At 34.4% G+C, this 17,585-nt stretch overlaps 1 protein-coding gene across 1 annotated transcript in view; it reads left to right on the plus strand.

Annotated features, from left to right (window-relative positions):
* The window catches only part of Wasf1 (WASP family member 1), a 57,683-nt gene extending 55,460 nt beyond the window's left edge, over positions 1-2,223 (plus strand). The window contains exons 8-9 of the mRNA XM_077802045.1: positions 524-1,152; positions 2,066-2,223. Of these exons, the coding sequence (XP_077658171.1) occupies positions 524-1,152; positions 2,066-2,223 (787 nt within the window). The remainder of the gene's footprint in view (positions 1-523; positions 1,153-2,065) is intronic.
* The last annotated feature ends 15,362 nt before the right edge of the window (positions 2,224-17,585 follow it).

Genomic DNA, 17,585 nt, shown 5'->3' on the forward strand with positions numbered 1-17,585 from the left:
TGCCTGGCAAGTGTGAGGCCTTGGGTTCGATCTTCAGCACCACATAAAAATAAATAAATAAAATAAAAGTACTATGTCCAACTATAACTAAAAAATAAATATTAAAAAAAAAGAATATTACAGACCAAGCAAGGCGTGGTGGCACATGACTGTAATCCCAGCAACTCAGAAGGCTGAGGCAGTAGGACTGCAGTTTTGAGGCCAACCTCAGCAACTTAACAGGACCCCATCTCAAAAAAGAAAAGGAAAAAACTACTAGCAATGTGATTCAGTGGTTAATTGCCCCAGGGTACAATCCCGTTATAAAAAAATAGATATAGAATATTACAAACCAAAGTACCACCCACTAATTTTCTCATTGATGTACTTTTAATTCTTACTTCTTCTGAAATAGTGTTAAAAAATTTAAAATTTCTATAGGAACATGTTTATGTATCTATTTTTATAGAATTGATTTTAATCATAGTTTCTATAGATTTTTTTTCAGCTTTAATAACTTGCTAGGATTTCTTTATCATTTCAGTTCTGCTACAGGTTTGATAGAAAATCGCCCTCAGTCACCAGCCACAGGCAGAACACCTGTGTTTGTGAGCCCCACTCCCCCACCTCCTCCACCACCTCTTCCATCTGCCTTGTCAACTTCTTCATTAAGAGCTTCAATGACTTCCACTCCTCCCCCTCCAGTACCTCCCCCACCTCCACCTCCAACCACTGCTTTGCAAGCTCCAGCTGTACCACCACCTCCAGCTCCTCTTCAGATTGCCCCTGGAGTTCTTCACCCAGCTCCTCCTCCAATTGCACCTCCTCTAGTACAACCCTCTCCACCAGTAGCTAGAGCTGCCCCAGTATGTGAGACTGTACCAGTTCATCCACTCCCACAAGGTGAAGTCCAGGGGCTGCCTCCACCCCCACCACCGCCTCCTCTGCCTCCACCTGGCATTCGACCATCATCACCTGTCACAGTTGCAGCTCTTGCTCATCCTCCCTCTGGGCTACATCCAACACCATCTACTGCCCCAGGTCCCCATGTTCCATTAATGCCTCCATCTCCTCCATCACAAGTTATACCTGCTTCTGAGCCAAAGCGTCATCCATCAACCCTACCGGTAATCAGTGACGCAAGGAGTGTACTACTGGAAGCAATACGAAAAGGTAATTTTCTCAGGACCATGAAAAGCATTGTGATAGCATTGAAAATTTTCTAAATATTTAAGACAACAATGCAGTCCTCATTTATAAAATTTTAGATGATTTTGTTTTTGTACAAAAGTAAAGGCATGTCCAACTTATATTTTAAATTATTCTTAAGAAAATACAAAACATTTAATCATTTTATTTTCATACTTAGGGATTCTTAAAATGTTTATTGAGTTAATGAGAAACTTAAAACATCAGATGTAAATATTATAGAAAATTTAAATTCTCTATGTTTAGTGTGTAATTATAAAATGTTTTTTTTCTTCAGTGTCAAAGCTTTTCATTTGGGATAGCATTGACATTTGATCTTCTAGATGCCTGTAAAGCTAAGTAAGGGTTAAGGTTCTTCCCTTAGTTACCAAGAAAGACTTCTTGATAAGATGGTTATTCATTTATTCATTTAGCATTTCTTTTTTTTTCCCCCAGTTAGCATTTCTTAAGCAGCTATTATATGCCAGGAATCAGAAGTATAAAATGAATAATAGTGCTTTTCCTTCAAGTACAGAGGATAATAAAGTGACAGAAAATATATTCAACGGTGTATAATTTATCTGACTATAATGATAATAGAAGAAATGTATTATCTGGTTAACTTTTTAAAGGATAGTAAACAGGAGGTATAGTAGACCATGATAGATAAATATAAACTGTAGATATCCATTGGGTAAGTTTTACTAATTAACTCATAAATGATGATGTAATGAAAGATTTAATGCCTCTGATTATAATTACTTCAAATTATTTTTAATCAGTCTTGCTTATTTTCCTATTAGTATTTCTCATATTTATTTGATCTTATGCCAGAAATAATACTATCTAGTGTTTAGCATTTTGATTTAAAATGAATGGTTTGGATTTACTATATCAGGTATTCAACTACGCAAAGTAGAAGAGCAGCGTGAACAGGAAGCTAAGCATGAACGCATTGAAAATGATGTTGCCACCATCCTGTCTCGCCGTATTGCTGTGGAATATAGTGATTCAGAAGATGATTCAGAATTTGATGAAGTAGATTGGTTGGAATAAGAAAAGTGCATTGATAAATATTACAAAACTGAATGCAAATGTCCTTTGTGGTGCTTGTTCTTTGAAAATGTTTGGTCATTCTAGTGTTTTGCTTTCTATTCCTTATAATAAATAACCCTTTTCCTCCATAATTTTTGATTTTGAAGAAAAGTATTAGCATACATTTCAAACTAAATGTTTTACAGTGGCTTATATTTTTTTTTCCCTGAAAAGACATAATTCGGTCCAACAAACCACTAAGTATTAAGCATGGACAGCTGTTGTTAGAGTAGCAGATTCAGTTTTTTGATATATCTTAATTGTGCACTTCGTGAATTTTAATTTAAAGAAAGCGAATGAGATTGAAATCTTGAGGGCAGCTGTAATATTAATGAGCCTTATTCTACTTCCTGATGTTTTAAAAGAAGAAACACTGCCTTGATATATGAATACACTCAGAAAGTACATTTAGCTTGTAGTGTTGAATTCTCTTAAAGGAATGCTTAAATTTTTTATTATTATTTTATTGTTTTAAATACTTGCCTTATTTGAATGTTTAGCAGTACTCCTTTCCCACTTATATATTGTGTGATACAATTTTGCTTGCCTATAGGAGTTTAAAAATTTTCCATGTGAAATACTCTGAATTAAACATACATGTAACTTACATAACTGTTAGAAATAACAGTCTGATTTAATAAATGGTTCATTTTAAAGGTTCCTGGGTGTTGCTCTTTGAATAAAACTGTTTCTGATCACTTATCGAATACTCCAAAGTAGCTTTAAATACTACAAAGCTGGACATGATGGCAACATACCTAAAATCCCAGCAGTTGAGGAGACCAAAGCGAAATTTGAGGCCAATCTTAGCAACTTAGCAAGACCCTGCCTCAAAATAAAACTTTTAAAAAGCTAGGGATTTATGTTAGTGGTAGAATGCCCCTGGATTCAATCCCCTTTATTAATAAATAAATAGTAAATGAAAATTTAAAATCAATTTCAGCAATATAATTTTCTCTTAGTTGTACATATTCATATTGTTTAATATGGTAGCTTTTATGTCATTTTTTTTCAAAGGTTAAAAAATTTATATTTTCCACTCCTTGAGATCTTAAATTAAAACTGATTTTGCCATCTAATTTCAGCATATCCTGTCTTCATTTTAACTGCATTCTTGATGTTATAATTTACAATGATAATGAGTTATTAATGTTTAAACAAGCAGATTTAGGGTTCAAGGGGAAGCAGCATTATTATTAGATTACCTAGTTTGAAAAGACTAAATGAGGTTTGAGTAAGTTGATTTTAAAGGCGACTTCAGTATTCCACCTTTGCCTGTATCTACCACTTTTGCAATGCAGAAATCTAATTCTTCCCAACAAGAGGTGAGTACAGGATGGGGTTGTAGCTCAGTGGTAGAGCACTTGCCTAGCACATGTGAGGCACTGGATTTGATCCTCAGCACCACAGAAAAATAAATAAATAAGATATCATGTCTATTTGCAACTAAAAATTTTTTTTAAAAAAAAAGTTGAGTATTGTTCCCACTCCCTTAAATCTAGGTATCCCTAAATTTTGCATTAGCATGTGGCAAAATTGATATTATGCCAATACTAAACCTAGGCCTGAAGAGACCTTCCAAGCTTCACTTACTCTCTTCTCTGATCTCTTTGTCTGCCCTGAGAATAAGCCCAGGCTCCCCTGCTGAATATCAGAAACCTCATGGAAGAGAATTGTACCAGGTAAAACCAGCCAAGCCCAAGCTTTCCTGCTGACTGACTATAGAGGTGACCAAGCCCAGCCAAGACAAGCCTAGCCTAGCCTAGCCACTGACCCATCAACTCATGTACAAAAATAAAGGCTTATTTTCTTACACCTGAGTTTTGAGGTGAGTTATTTCATGCAAGATTATTGTGACAATAAATAGTTGAGCTGGATACAGTGCTGCATGCCTATAATCCCAATGTCTCAGGAGGCTGAGGCAGGAAGATCACAAGTTCAAGCCAGCCTCAGCAACTTACTAAGGCCCCAAGCAACTTAGCAAAACCTTTTTTAAAAATTAGATTTAATAAAAGGACGAGGGATTTGGCTCAGTGATTAAGCACCCCTGGGTTCAGTCCCTAGTACCAAATAAATAAATAAATATTTGTTACATGGTCAACATTATCACTTGGTTATTTAGAGAAAAAAAAAACACTAATGACCTATAATCTTTATAGAACAGAAATAATGAACCAAATTCAAATGTAACGATTCAATTTGGATATAAAAAACATGTCTTGATGGCTTCAATAAACAGGATTTGACTTGTTCTTTTGGGTAGCTTAGCTTACACCAAGAGCCTAGATAGTCAGTCAAGGTTTGTTTCCAGCTTTACAAAAATGCAGTTCAAATTTAACCATAGAAAATATGACACAATTTAAAGTCTGTCTTCCTAAGTGTGCCCATGGTTAAGAACTAAAAACTTAACGCTTTTTTAATAAAGCTCAACCATGGCCACATAAACAAAACATTGTTACTGGTGTTGGAGCAGTTAAGGGTAATAAAAAGGAAATTGCCAAAGATTTTCTAATAGTAAAAGTAGATGCATTAATCACTAAAGCCTAGCAATATGTATCCTAAATAGTTCATGATAGATTTTTTTTGTTTGTTTTTAGAACATTTCTGGAAAATAAGAAAGTGCTTGCAGGCTGAAGAGGTCACACATGTAGTATTTACTTTAAAATCAGAATAACCTTTTCATCTAGATTTTCAACTTAGCCTGCTGAAATAATTTTGGAACAAATCATTTAAGAGTCAGTTTTATTACTATAAGAAGAAAGAACGTTACTGGATAGTGGCTGTTTATCATTGAAATATTTTAGTATTTAGGAGGTTACACATAAACCTAGAAAAAAAAATTGTATACTCTGAGGTAATAATTGGCCTCACTTGTTTTGATTGAGGTCATCCATTTATGACCATATTATTAAATCCAGTAAACACATTTTAGTTCTTAACTTATTTAATCTTTATTTTGTGTTTATTCTACCTCCTTGAGACTTTCAGTCCTTTGACATTTGTGACACTGTTTCTCCTTCCCAATAACAGAGACAGAAGGGAGAGAGGGCAGTACCTAGCAGCTGTGGTTTGTGGGATGAAATGTAGTCATTGTTGAGGGAAAGTCTCTACATCTTTTCCTAAGTAAGGGATACCCATAAGCTTCAGATTTGTGACACATCAATTTGGGCAGATTAGATGACTTCAAAAACATTTTCAGATTATAAATATTTATTAAAAGACATTTAAATAAGAATAAGTTTCCTTTGGATTTTGCTTTGTAAATTATGGAACAACTCTATTTCCACTTTTAGAAAATCTTACCCATTCTCTACCCAACCTACTTCACATCCATATTTCCACGAAGTTTTCTCTGATAACTATAACTGACATTCATATTCCTTTTGAATTTTTCTAATTATTGTAATCTTTCCTCAGATGATACTCTTATACTATTTTTCATCATAGTTATTACCTACTTGAAATTGCCAAATAGATTACTCACAAGACAGCTGGAGTGTTGTTTTAAATAGGCAACCCAAAATATCTCTTATAAATAGCTCAGAAATATGCCCTTTTCATTCTCTCCTGTGGGCTCTTTTTTTTTTTTTTTAATTTATAAAGAATAGAAGTTTATGTGGCTTACTCCTCTGGAGGCTGGGAATTTCCAGAAGATGATCCCAGTATCTGTTCAGCATCTGGTGGAGGGCCTTCTTGCTGCTTCCTTCCTAGGCACTGCTCTTGTTTTAAATTTCATTCTCCACCAAACTCAGTAACACCGTTGATGTTAAATTAGTCCCAATTTCATCAGAGCTATGTGGGTGTATTTGAATATATATTTTAATAAGTGGAAAGTGTAGGAATGAATCTTCTGGCCCAAAAGTTAAAATCATTTATATCTCTGAAGCATCTCTTAAGGAGAGGTCAAAATTGATTGTGTTTTAGTTTATGGGAATTCTCATCAATTACTTTCAATCCACAACTTTAACTTTGCCCTTAGTAAACAAACCACTGCTCTTTATTTTTCTTGATTTCTTGATACCAGCTTTTAAAAACAAAACAAAAAAATAACACTTCGACTCCCTAAACTGAAGCAAGTGTAAAATAAATTATTTAAAACTTCTAAATAGTTCAAGAAATTTCTTTTGGAATCCATTATCTCTTTAATATTCACAATAAAAATGCAAGTAAATTGGGGCTGGAATTGACTCAGTGGTTGAGCACTCACCTGGCAAATCTGAGGCACTGAGTTTCATCCTCAGCATCACATAAAAATAAAATAAAGGTATATGTCCATCTACAACTAAAAGATATATATTTAAAATTTTAAATGCAACTAAATTGATGCAAGATGCTCATGTAAAAATCAGGATTTAAAGATAGCTTTTCTGTATTGAATTAATGAAATGGAATAGGAATTTCTAGGTTTTCTCATTTGACTAATTAGTTAAAGTTATAACTGTAAATGGATGAAATGTATAGGGCCTTGTAATACAAAGAATAAGTTTTTTCCTTCCTTTATTCATTGGTGTATTGAGAATAGTTTATTTATGTTCTGTTTGAATTGGGTATAAAATTCAATCTCTGTTCCTTTTCAAGCCTGACAAACAGGCTCTGAATAAAGAATGAATACCAGCCTTGAATGAACATTTCAGACACTTTTTTTTAAGGGCTAGTTATCAATACCTTTTTCTCATTATTGTAAGGCCAGCTGCTCTGACTTTTTTTTTTTCCTTTAGAGAAAAAAAAAAAAACAACAGCATGTATTGAAGTCATCTTTTTTTAAAGATATTTATAGTTTATTTTCTGTAAATTTGGTAATGATCTTGAATATCTATATAAATGTGATCCTTGTGGGCCATTTGTATATTATATTCAAAATGACCTTTTGATAAATTCCTTATTTATCCATCCTGGCTTTAGGCTAGATTTTTCAATACAACTCTTAATAAAGACACAGATGTCTTCAGGAGTAATAAAACTCCTCATCCACCTCTCTGACCTGGAAACAGTATTAAAAGACACAGAAGCCATTATGTCAAAATATATCTTCTATTATAACATCTTCCAATATTACTTAAAGCATCCATTTCATTCCTATCTAGGAAAGCCATGAAGTGTACTTTTAACTTCAAAGTATATAGCAACAATTTGTCTAGACAATTTTCGATAAAGGAACATCTCTTATTAAGGGTTTATTTTTATTATATGTTATTATATTTCTTTCCATTTTTGGATGCCTACAGAGTCTTGAGACTGCTGGCACTGTGTATTGGGGCCACAACAGTGAATAGACAGAGCCCTCCTTTCTGAGTATACAGATAAGTTAACAAAAAACAATGGGTGTTATGTTAGGGAAGCGTAGTCAAAGTCAGGAAGGGCCTTCTAAGGGAAATGATATCGTGGTTTTGAGATTCACTTAAACAGACAAATGTTGAGGAGTCTCTTCTAGTCTGTTGATGTCTAGAAAGACTTGGTGCAGAGAATGCAGGGAGTGGAACGCCCAGTAGATCAGGAAGGTTAAGCAGGAACAAATCATGAGAGGCTCTTCAGAATCAAGTTAAAAAGTTTTGTTTTATTCCACGGGCAATAAAATTGGAGAAGTGACATATTAGAATGGCTATGAAATGGTAAATGAATTAGAAGTCATCTTGGAGACCAGTCAAGCTGTTAGAATAGGTGACAGATAATAGGGATAGTTAGGGTGATGGCAGAGGAGTTAGATAAGGAGATCCAAGTGATAATTAGAATAAATTAGACTTGGTCATTGGAAATGGGAGTCAAAGATGACGCCTTAGGTCCTGAATTAATGATACGAGGAATGTTAGAGGAGGAGCAGGTATATGAGGATGGGTGATGTAGGTTGGGACTTAAGACAGAAAGAGGATCACTGGCATGGTTGAAATGATTAAACTTTTATTTGTGGGATGAAACTTTTGCAGGACAGAGGGTAGTTGTGAATAGTTAAGTTTGAAGGTCTGGTCCCCAAAATTGAGACAATGGCATCTGTTTCCTCTGTAGATGACAACACTGCTCAGGATGATTGAGGAACAGGAGGCGTGTCAACAGTTTTAAGAAAAATAGAGATGATCTGAAATAGTTATGAAAAATGAGAAAGCTCTCTAGGGACATAGGAAATTATTGAACCAGTTTTGAGGTTGGTGACCATGTATTTATATTGGCTCCAATAAACAACATGTGGAACTTTGTTTTCAGCACTCTGAAGACAATTGTCGGGCAACAGAATTTATCAAGCTAGGATTTTGAGTGGGATGCAAGGATGATCTCTAGGGAACATTGACTGATTTTAATGTGTCAATCCCATGATTGAACTTCCATATTGAAGTTTTTTTCATCTAAATAGCTGTAATGCAAGTTTGATCTCTTTTTCTTGTCAAGTATATTTACAGGTTCTCCTGGATTGTCAATCTGCAAATAATCTTTCTGTCTTTGCAATACTTTGTTCTACCTCCCCTAAACTCAACATCATCTTGGTTTTCTTTCTACTTAGGTTTATTATGAAGTCCCCTTTTTATCCCACTGTTAATCCTGCATTACTTATATCTTCTCATTTTAAAGGGCATAACTACCCTTTATTCAGTTATCTTACAAATCTTCTAAATATTCTTCTGTGAATGAAGATTATGCAATTTGAAACAAAGGAGAAGCAAAAAGAGGCTATTTGGAATTTTGAGATCCTGCCTCTCTCTTTCATGTCTGAGTTATCTCATCTGCTTAATTGTACTCCATCAGCAGGAATCCTTTTTCTTTTGACAATATATCCCTCAACTCCAATAATAAATATTTATACTATAGTCAATTACTTTTGGGTTTTAGAGCATATTAAGATGAGCCCAAATTGTAAAGTTTAATTCTTGGATTGGTTAACTTTCCACAGTTCTTTGGCAGTAAACTCTTTACCCTTAGCACCAGTTCTTCGGCAGTAAACTCTTTACCCTTAGCAAGCCTTCTCAGAAATGTCTGGCAGAGGGTCTCAGCAAAAGAATATGGATAATTCAATGTAAACTGCTTATCATTATTTATAAAGTAACTCAGAGAAGGCCTACTAGCCAAATACTAGGTTTTTCATCAAAGACCAATCCATTCCTTTTGGTTGTTTAATCTTTTTAATTGTGGAACATATCATACAGAAAGGTGCAGCTCAGTTTTCTATTATAGTGTAACCATCATCCAGGTCAAAACATAGAATATTGCCATCACTCCAGAATGCTACCTCTTAATCCCCACCTGTTACCTAGCTTCAATCTCAAAGTGATAATCACTTTGCTTCTATGTAAATGTTTACATCCTAAGCATGTATTTCTGAATACTTTAATTATGTCTGATTTACTTAATTTTGTTTCTGAGATTTATCCATGTTTTTACATGTAAACTGTCTTATTTTCACTGTCCATAATATAAATACACCACAATTTATCCATTCTTTTGATATTTTAGTTTACAGTTGGGAGCTTTTACTAATGATGATGCTATAAACATTTTTGCATGTATTTCTTAATCGTGGGTAGACATTTCTGTTAAGTATACCAAGAAGTGAAATTAGCCAGGTACAGTAATGCATGCTCCCAGCAGCTCAGGAGGTTGAGGCATGAGGATCTCGAGTTGGAAGCCAGCCTAAGCAAAAGCAAGGTGCTAAGCAACTCAGTAAGATCCTGTTTCTAAATTTAAAAAAAAAAATACAAAATAGGGCTGTGGATGTGGATCAGTGGTCCCGTGCCCCTGAGTTCAATCCCTGGTACCTGCCTCGGCCCGCCCCCCACCCACCACCCACCCCCCACCCCCGCAAAAAAAAAAGAAACAAAATTAGTCATAAGATGTTCATATCTTAAGTCTTATGAGATAATGCCAAAGTGTTTTTCAAAGAAGTTGTATCAATTTATATTCCCACTGGCAGTCCGAAAATTCCTGTTGCTTCACATCCTTGCCACCCTCTGGAATTATTCTGTTTAATTTTAAGGCATTCTTGTGGGCATGTGACATTTTCTTATAGTTTAAATTTTCTCTTACATAATTAATAATAAGGTTGAGCATCTTTTTATGTGTTTTTTTAGCCATATCTTTCTCTGTGGTGGTATCTTCTTCTAATGGTGCCCTTTGAAGAAAGGTTATTACTAATTTTATTATAGACCATTTAATCTGTTTTTTGGTTAGTGCTTTCTGTGTCCTGTTTCAGAACTGTTTTCTTATGGTAAGGTTATAAATGATTATCCTGTATTGTCTGTATTCAAGAGAGTTTTTTGTTTTACCTTTTACATTTAGATTACAATCCATCTGGAATTGTTTCATGCATGCGTGTATGTGTGTGTGTGTGTGGTGAAAGTAGAAGTTTTCTTTTGTTTTTGTATCCAATTGAGCCAGCACCATTTTACTGAAAAGATTGTCCTTTTTCCACTGCTCTTCAGGCTATTTTTTCAAAAACATATAAACACAGATAAGAAATAAATATATGTTTATGCTGGTATATGACTGTATAGTATGGATTGTGTAATGATGACAGCATGAACATACACAAATACATGAGTCTATTTATAGACTTTATTGGTCTCTCCTTACAGCAGTATAAAATTTTTTTTAATTGTTAGCCTTAAAATAAGTGATATCCAGAAAGCAAGCCTGTCCACATTGTTTTTAAGATTATCTTTACTATTCTTTATTCTTGGTTCTTCATTGCTTCTTGGCCTTTTGGCTAAGATCAAATTTATTCTTGGTTCTTGCTTTTTTGTATACAATCAGATGGACAGTTAATTCCTTAACATTCAGAGGCAGCAGTAGATTGGCTTTGGTAAGATAGAGGCTTCTTTTTTGCCACTGTGGCCATTGTTTATATTCATGCAAATGTTTCTGGCCTTAGTATAGTAGGCCTACCTCAACTGAATATTTTTTTTAACTTTTTTTATTATTAGTTGTTCAAAACATTACAAAGCTCTTGACATATCGTATTTTATACATTTGATTTAAGCGGATTATGAACTCCCATTTTTACCCCATATACATATTGCAGATTCACATCAGTTACACATCCACTTTTTTACAACTGAATATTTAAATATCTCTAGAATTCTCTGCCTCTAATGAGCAGATCTTTAATCAGCCATTCAACTATAATTATTCTCCCTTAGTAACAAATAAGGGCTTCATTGTAAGTTACCAAACTCAACTTTCACACTTAGATTTTAACCTCTTAGGAGTCCTCACTTTCTCATCCCTCTGTAGAGCCTCACATCAACTTAGCAATAACCAATCAGCTACACTGTCCTTGTAGGCATTGTTTTCCCCATTCCACTCAAATACCTGAAACTTTGCACGTAGAAGGGCGTTCTCCTCCCCAAAGTTTTTTTAAAAATATTTATTTACTTTTTAGTTATGGTTGGACACAATATCTTTATTTTATTTATTTATTTTTATATGGTGCTGAGGATTGAACCCAGGGCCTCACACGTGCTAGGCAAGTGCTCTACCACTGAGCCTCAACCCCAGCCCTCCCCAACATTTTTTTCTCAACACATTGGTGAAATCTAGTAATTTGGCCACTATCTTGTGCCAGAGACTTCATGCTCACACAAGTCAGGATACCATCCTCTTTGCCCACCAGGCAATGGATAAGACAGTCTAAAATTCTATTCTAACACTTAGAATTTCAGACTATTCCTGCCACTGCCTGTGTTAGTTTAGTTCCATGGAAATGAGTCTGCCAAGACAGGATTCCATGTGTAATGAATTTATTATGGAAATGCTATGAAGGAGAAAGTGTAGGGCAGTCAGAATAGGCATGTGGAAACCTTCATATGCCAAAGGAAAGGAACGGAAAAGGAGGACTGATTGGAAAGTGTCTTAGACTGTAGTACTGTTCTAAGAAAGTTTTAGTCAAGCCTATGGGGAGTCCTGAAGCCAATGTTGCCTCTTATAGGAATGGGCTAGTAATTCTTAACCATGCTGTGCTCTGTCAAGCTTGTCCTTGAAGGGCTGTTGATATAGCTCAGTTGGTAGTGTGCTTGCCTTGCATGCATAAGGCACTGGGTTTGATCTCCAGCGCCACCAAAAAAAAAAAGAAAAAAGAAAGAAAGAAAGAAAGAAAAAAACTTGGCCTAGACATAAATGTTGTGGTAGATTCAGAAAGCTAAGGGCCAAGGTCATCAGTCAACTATGCTTTCCCCTATAGGAGATAAGCATGGTACATTTTCATGGTTTAAATTACTGGTACCTTTTCTAAGTCTTGGATTTACGTACTAAAAACCCTCCGATTTATTATATTTCAAAATTGTTTAGATATTCTAGGTCCTTAGCATTTACACTTGAAATTTAGTGTAAGCTTGACAATTTGTTTAAAAAAAAAGGGGGGGTGGTGGCATTTTTCACTGGATTACTCTGAATCTATAGCTCAACTTGGAGGACATTTGGCAGCTTAACAATTTTTGAGGCTCCCAGGCTCTCAGCATGGTTTATCTCTGCTTGAATTCTCAGTTGCTTCGTAGTTTTCAGCATAGAGGTATTGCATGTCCTTTTTTTTTTTTTAATGTTTTTGGCAGTAATTAGATCTTTGAAATTTCACTTTCCAGTTGTGTGCTGTTAATATGCAAAAGTACAGTTGATTTTTGTTTATTAACTTTGTGTCCTATAAACTGGCTAATAAGCTCGCTTATTCTAATAGTTGTTTTGTACATTCCTTTGAAATTTTAATGTAAGCAATCATGTCATCTGTAAAGAGACATTATGTACTTTCTTTTTTATATGGATGCCTTTTGTTTCTTGTCCTTGTTTTATTACCCTGGGTAGGACCATCAGTGCAGTGTTGAATAAGAGTGATATGAGCCTAAGACCAGACTTTCTTGATTTGAACCCATCCTCAGTGGGGAAAGCATTCTTTATTTTTCCATTAAGTGTGATATTAGCTGCAGGGGTTTTATACATGCCCTCTACTGGAAGGGGATATTCTCTTCCAGTTCAAATTTGCTGAAAGGTTTTATCCTGACTTGGAGTTGAAAATATTGTGTGATACCTTTTCTGTATCTTTTGAACTGATGATATGGTTTCTCTCCTTTATTTTATTAATAAAATTGGTTACGTTGATTTTCAAATATTAATGAACTTTTCATTTCTAGAATAAACACATGCTTCATCCATGACTAGAGCTCTTCATATATAGTTGGATTTGATTTTTTTTATTTTGTTGTATTTGATTTGCTAATGTTTTATTAATGATTTTTGTATTGCTGTTCAGGAGAAATAATAGCTTTCTTTTGGGGGGAATGTCTTTGTCAGATTTTCCTATCAGTATTATGTTGGCCTCATAAAAGTGTACCCACCTCTGTTTTCTAGTAGTTCATGTAAATCTGACACCATTTATTTTTTTAAAACTGTGATAAAATTCACCAGTGAAACTACCTAGTCCTATCGTTTTCTTTGTGGGTGATTTTTTATGAAAGATTTAATTTTGTTAATAGAAATTAAGATTTTTCATTTGTGTCCATTCATCTGACTTGTTGAATTTATTGGCATAAAGTTGTTCATAATATGTATTTATTGACCTTGTAATATCTATAGAATGTGGTGATAGTATAGGTTTCATTTTATTTACGGTCCTAGGAATCCAAAAGTCTTCTTCAATCTGTGGCTTGGTATTTGTCATAAGTTTTGGAGCATTCTTAGTTCTTTTTTTGTTTTGTTTTAATTTTTACTATAATTTGTTACATATGACAGCAGAATGCATTACAATTCATATTATACATATAGAGCACAATTTTCATATCTCTGGTTATACACAAAGTATATTCACACCATTCATGTCTTTATACGTGTACTTTGAATAATGATGTCTATCTCATTCCACCATCATTTCTAACCCCCTACCCCCTTCCTTCCTCTCCCTCCTCTTTGCCCTATCTAAAGTTCCTCCATTCCTTCCAATCTCCCCCTCCCTACCCCACTATGAATCAGCCTTCTTATATAAGAGAAAACATTCAGCATTTGGTTTTTTGGGTTGGCTAACTTCACTTAGCATCATATTTTCCAACTCCATCCATTTACCTGCAAATGCCATGATTTTGTTGTCTTTTATTGCTGAATAATATTCCATTGTGTATATATACCATTTTTAATCCATTCATCTATTGAAGGGCATCTAGGTTGGTCCCACAGTTTAGCTATTGTGAATTGTGCTGCTATAAACATTGATGTGGCTGTGTCCCTATAGTATCATGTTTTTTAAGTTCTTTGGGTATAGAGCTAGAAGAGGAATATCTGGGTCAAATGGTGGTTCTATTCCCAGTTTTCCAAGAAATCTCCATACTGCTTTCCATATTGGCTGCACCAATTTGCAGTCTCACCAGCAATGTATGAGTGTACCCTATTCTCCACATCCTCACCAACACTTATTGTTGTTTGTATTCTTAATAGCTGCCATTCTGACTAGAGTGAGATGAAATCTTACAGTACTTTTGATTTGCATTTCTCTAATTGCTAAAGATGATGAAATTTTTTATATATATTTGTGGATTGATTGTATATCATCTTCTGAGAAGAGTCTGTTCTGGTCCTTGGCCCATTTATTGATTAGGTTACTTGGGTTTTTTTTTTTTTTTTTTTTTTTTTTTTTTGGTGGTTAGCTTTTTGAGTTCTTTATATACCCTAGAGATTAGTGCTCTATCTGATGTTTGATGGGTAAAAATTTGCTCCCAAGATGTAGGCTCTGTATTCACCTCACTGACTGTTTCTTTTGCTGAGAAGAAACTTTTTAGTTTGAATCCATCCCATTTATTAATTCTTCATTTTAATTCTTGTGCTATAGGAGTCTTACTAAGGAAGTTCAGGCCTAATCCAACATGATGGAGATGACGGCCTACTTTTTCTTCTATTAGACACAGGGTTTCTGATTTAATTCCTAGGTTCTTGATCCACTTTGAGTTGAGTTTTGTGCATGATGAGGGATAGGGGTTTAATTTAATTTTGTTGCATATGGATTTCCAGTTTTCCCAGCCCCATTTGGTGAAGAGGCTATCTTTTCTCCAATGTATGTTTTAGGCACCTTTGTCTAATATAAGATAATTGTAATTTTGTAGGTTAGTCTTTCTGTCCTCTATTCTGTACCATTGGTCTACCAGTCTATTTTGGTGCCAATACCATGCTGTTTTTGTTACTGTTGCTCTGTAGTATAGTTTAAGGTTTGGTATAGGGATATCACCTGCTTTACTCTTCCTGCTAACGATTGCTTTAGCTATTCTGGGTCTCTTGTTTTTCCAAATGAATTTCATGACTGCTTTTTCTATTTCAATGAGGAATTTCATTGGGATTTTTATTGGAATTGCATTAAATCTGTATATTGCTTTTGGTAGTATGGTCATTTTGATAATATTAATTCTTTCTATCCAAGAGCAAGGTGGATCTTTCCATCTTCTAAAGTCCTCTTTGATTTCTTTCTTTAAGGTTCTGTAGTTTTCATTGTATAGGTCTTTTCCCTCTTTCGTTGATTCCCAAGTATTTTATGGTTTTGAGGCTATTCTAAATGGGGTATTTTTCTTCATTTCCCTTTCAGAGAATTTGTCACTGATATACAGAAATGCCTTTGATTTATGGGTGTTGATTTTATATCCTGCTACTTTGCTGAATTCATTTACTAGTTCTAGAAGTTTTTTGGTGGAACTTTTAGGGTCTTCTAGGTAAAGAATCATATCATCAGCAAATAGTGCCAATTTCAGTTCTTCTTTTCCTATGTGTACCCCTTTAATTTATCTTGTCTGTCTAATTGCTCTGGTCAGTGTTTCAAGAACTATGTTAAATAGAAGTGGTGAAAGAGGGCATCCCTGTCTTGTTCCAGTTTTTAGAGGGAATGCTTTCAATTGTTCTACATTTATAATGATATAGGCCTGGGGCTTAGCATAGATAGCCTTTATGATGTTGAGATATGTTCCTGTTATCCCTAATTTTTCTAGTGTTTTGAACATGAAGGGATGCTGTATTTTGTCAAATGCTTTTTCTGCATCTATTGAGATGATCATATGATTCTTATCTTTAAGTCTATTGATGTGATGAATTTCATTTATTGATTTCTGTATGTTGAACCAACCTTACATCCCTGGGATGAATCCCACTTGATCATGCTGCACAATCTTTTTGATATGTTCTTGTATTTGAGTTGCCAGAATTTTTGTATCTATAGAGATATTGGTCTGAAGTTTTCTTTTTTTGATGTGTCTTTGCCTGGTTTTGAAATCAGGGTGATATTGGCCTCATAGAATGAGTTTGGAAATGCTCATTTCTCTTTTTCTATTTCCTTAAATAAATTGAAGAGTATTGGTATTAGTTCTTCTTTAAAGGTCTTGTAGAACTTGGCTGTGTATCCATCCAGTCCTAGATTTTTCTTGGTTGGTAAACTTCTGATGGCATCTTCTATTTCATCTCTTAAAATTGATCTGTTTAAATTGTGTATATCATCCTGATTCAATTTGGGCAAATTATATGACTCTAGAAATTTGTTGATGCCTTTGATGTTTTCTATTCACTGGAGTACAAGTTTTCAAAATAATTTCTAATTATCTTCTATATTTCTGTAGTGTCTGTCGTGATATTTTCTTTTTCATCATGTATGTTAGTAATTTGAGTTTTCTCTCTCCTTCTCTTCCTTAGCATGGCTAAGGGTCTGTCAATTTTATTTATTTTTTCAAAGAAGCAGCTTTTTGTCCTGTCAATTTTTTTCAGTTGTTTCTTTTGTTTCAATTTCATTGATTCCAGCTCTGATTTTAATTATTTCCTGTCTTCTACTGCTTTTGGTATTGACTTTTTCTTCTTTTAAGGAATGAACTCCATGCAATGAACTTTCCTCTTAGTACTTCCTTCAGAGTGTTCCAGTGATTTCGATATGTTGTATCATTGTTCTCATTTACCTCTAAGAATTTTTTAGTCTCCTCATTGATGTCTTTTGCAACCCATTGTTCATTCAATAGTATATTATTTAGTCTCCAGGTGTTGGGGTAGTTTTCATTTTTTATTTTATCATTGATTTCTAATTTCATTTCATTATGATCTGATGAAATGCAGTGTAGTATCTCTACTTTTTTGTGTTTGCTAAGAGTTGCTTTGTGGCATATTATATGGTCTATTTTAGAGAAGGATCCATGTGCTGCTGAGAAGAAAGTGTATTTGTTCATTGAAGGATGAAATATTCTATATATGACAGTTAAGTCTAAATTATTGATTGTATTATTGAGTTCTATAGTTTCTTTGTTCAGCTTTTGTTTGGAAGATCTATCTAGTGGTGAGATAGGTGTGTTAAAGTCACCCAAGAGCCTTGTGTTGTGGTCAATTTGACTTGAACTTGAGAAGAATTTGTT

The sequence above is a fragment of the Urocitellus parryii genome, chromosome 8 (assembly GCF_045843805.1).
Source record: "Urocitellus parryii isolate mUroPar1 chromosome 8, mUroPar1.hap1, whole genome shotgun sequence".
Taxonomy (NCBI): domain Eukaryota; kingdom Metazoa; phylum Chordata; class Mammalia; order Rodentia; family Sciuridae; genus Urocitellus; species Urocitellus parryii.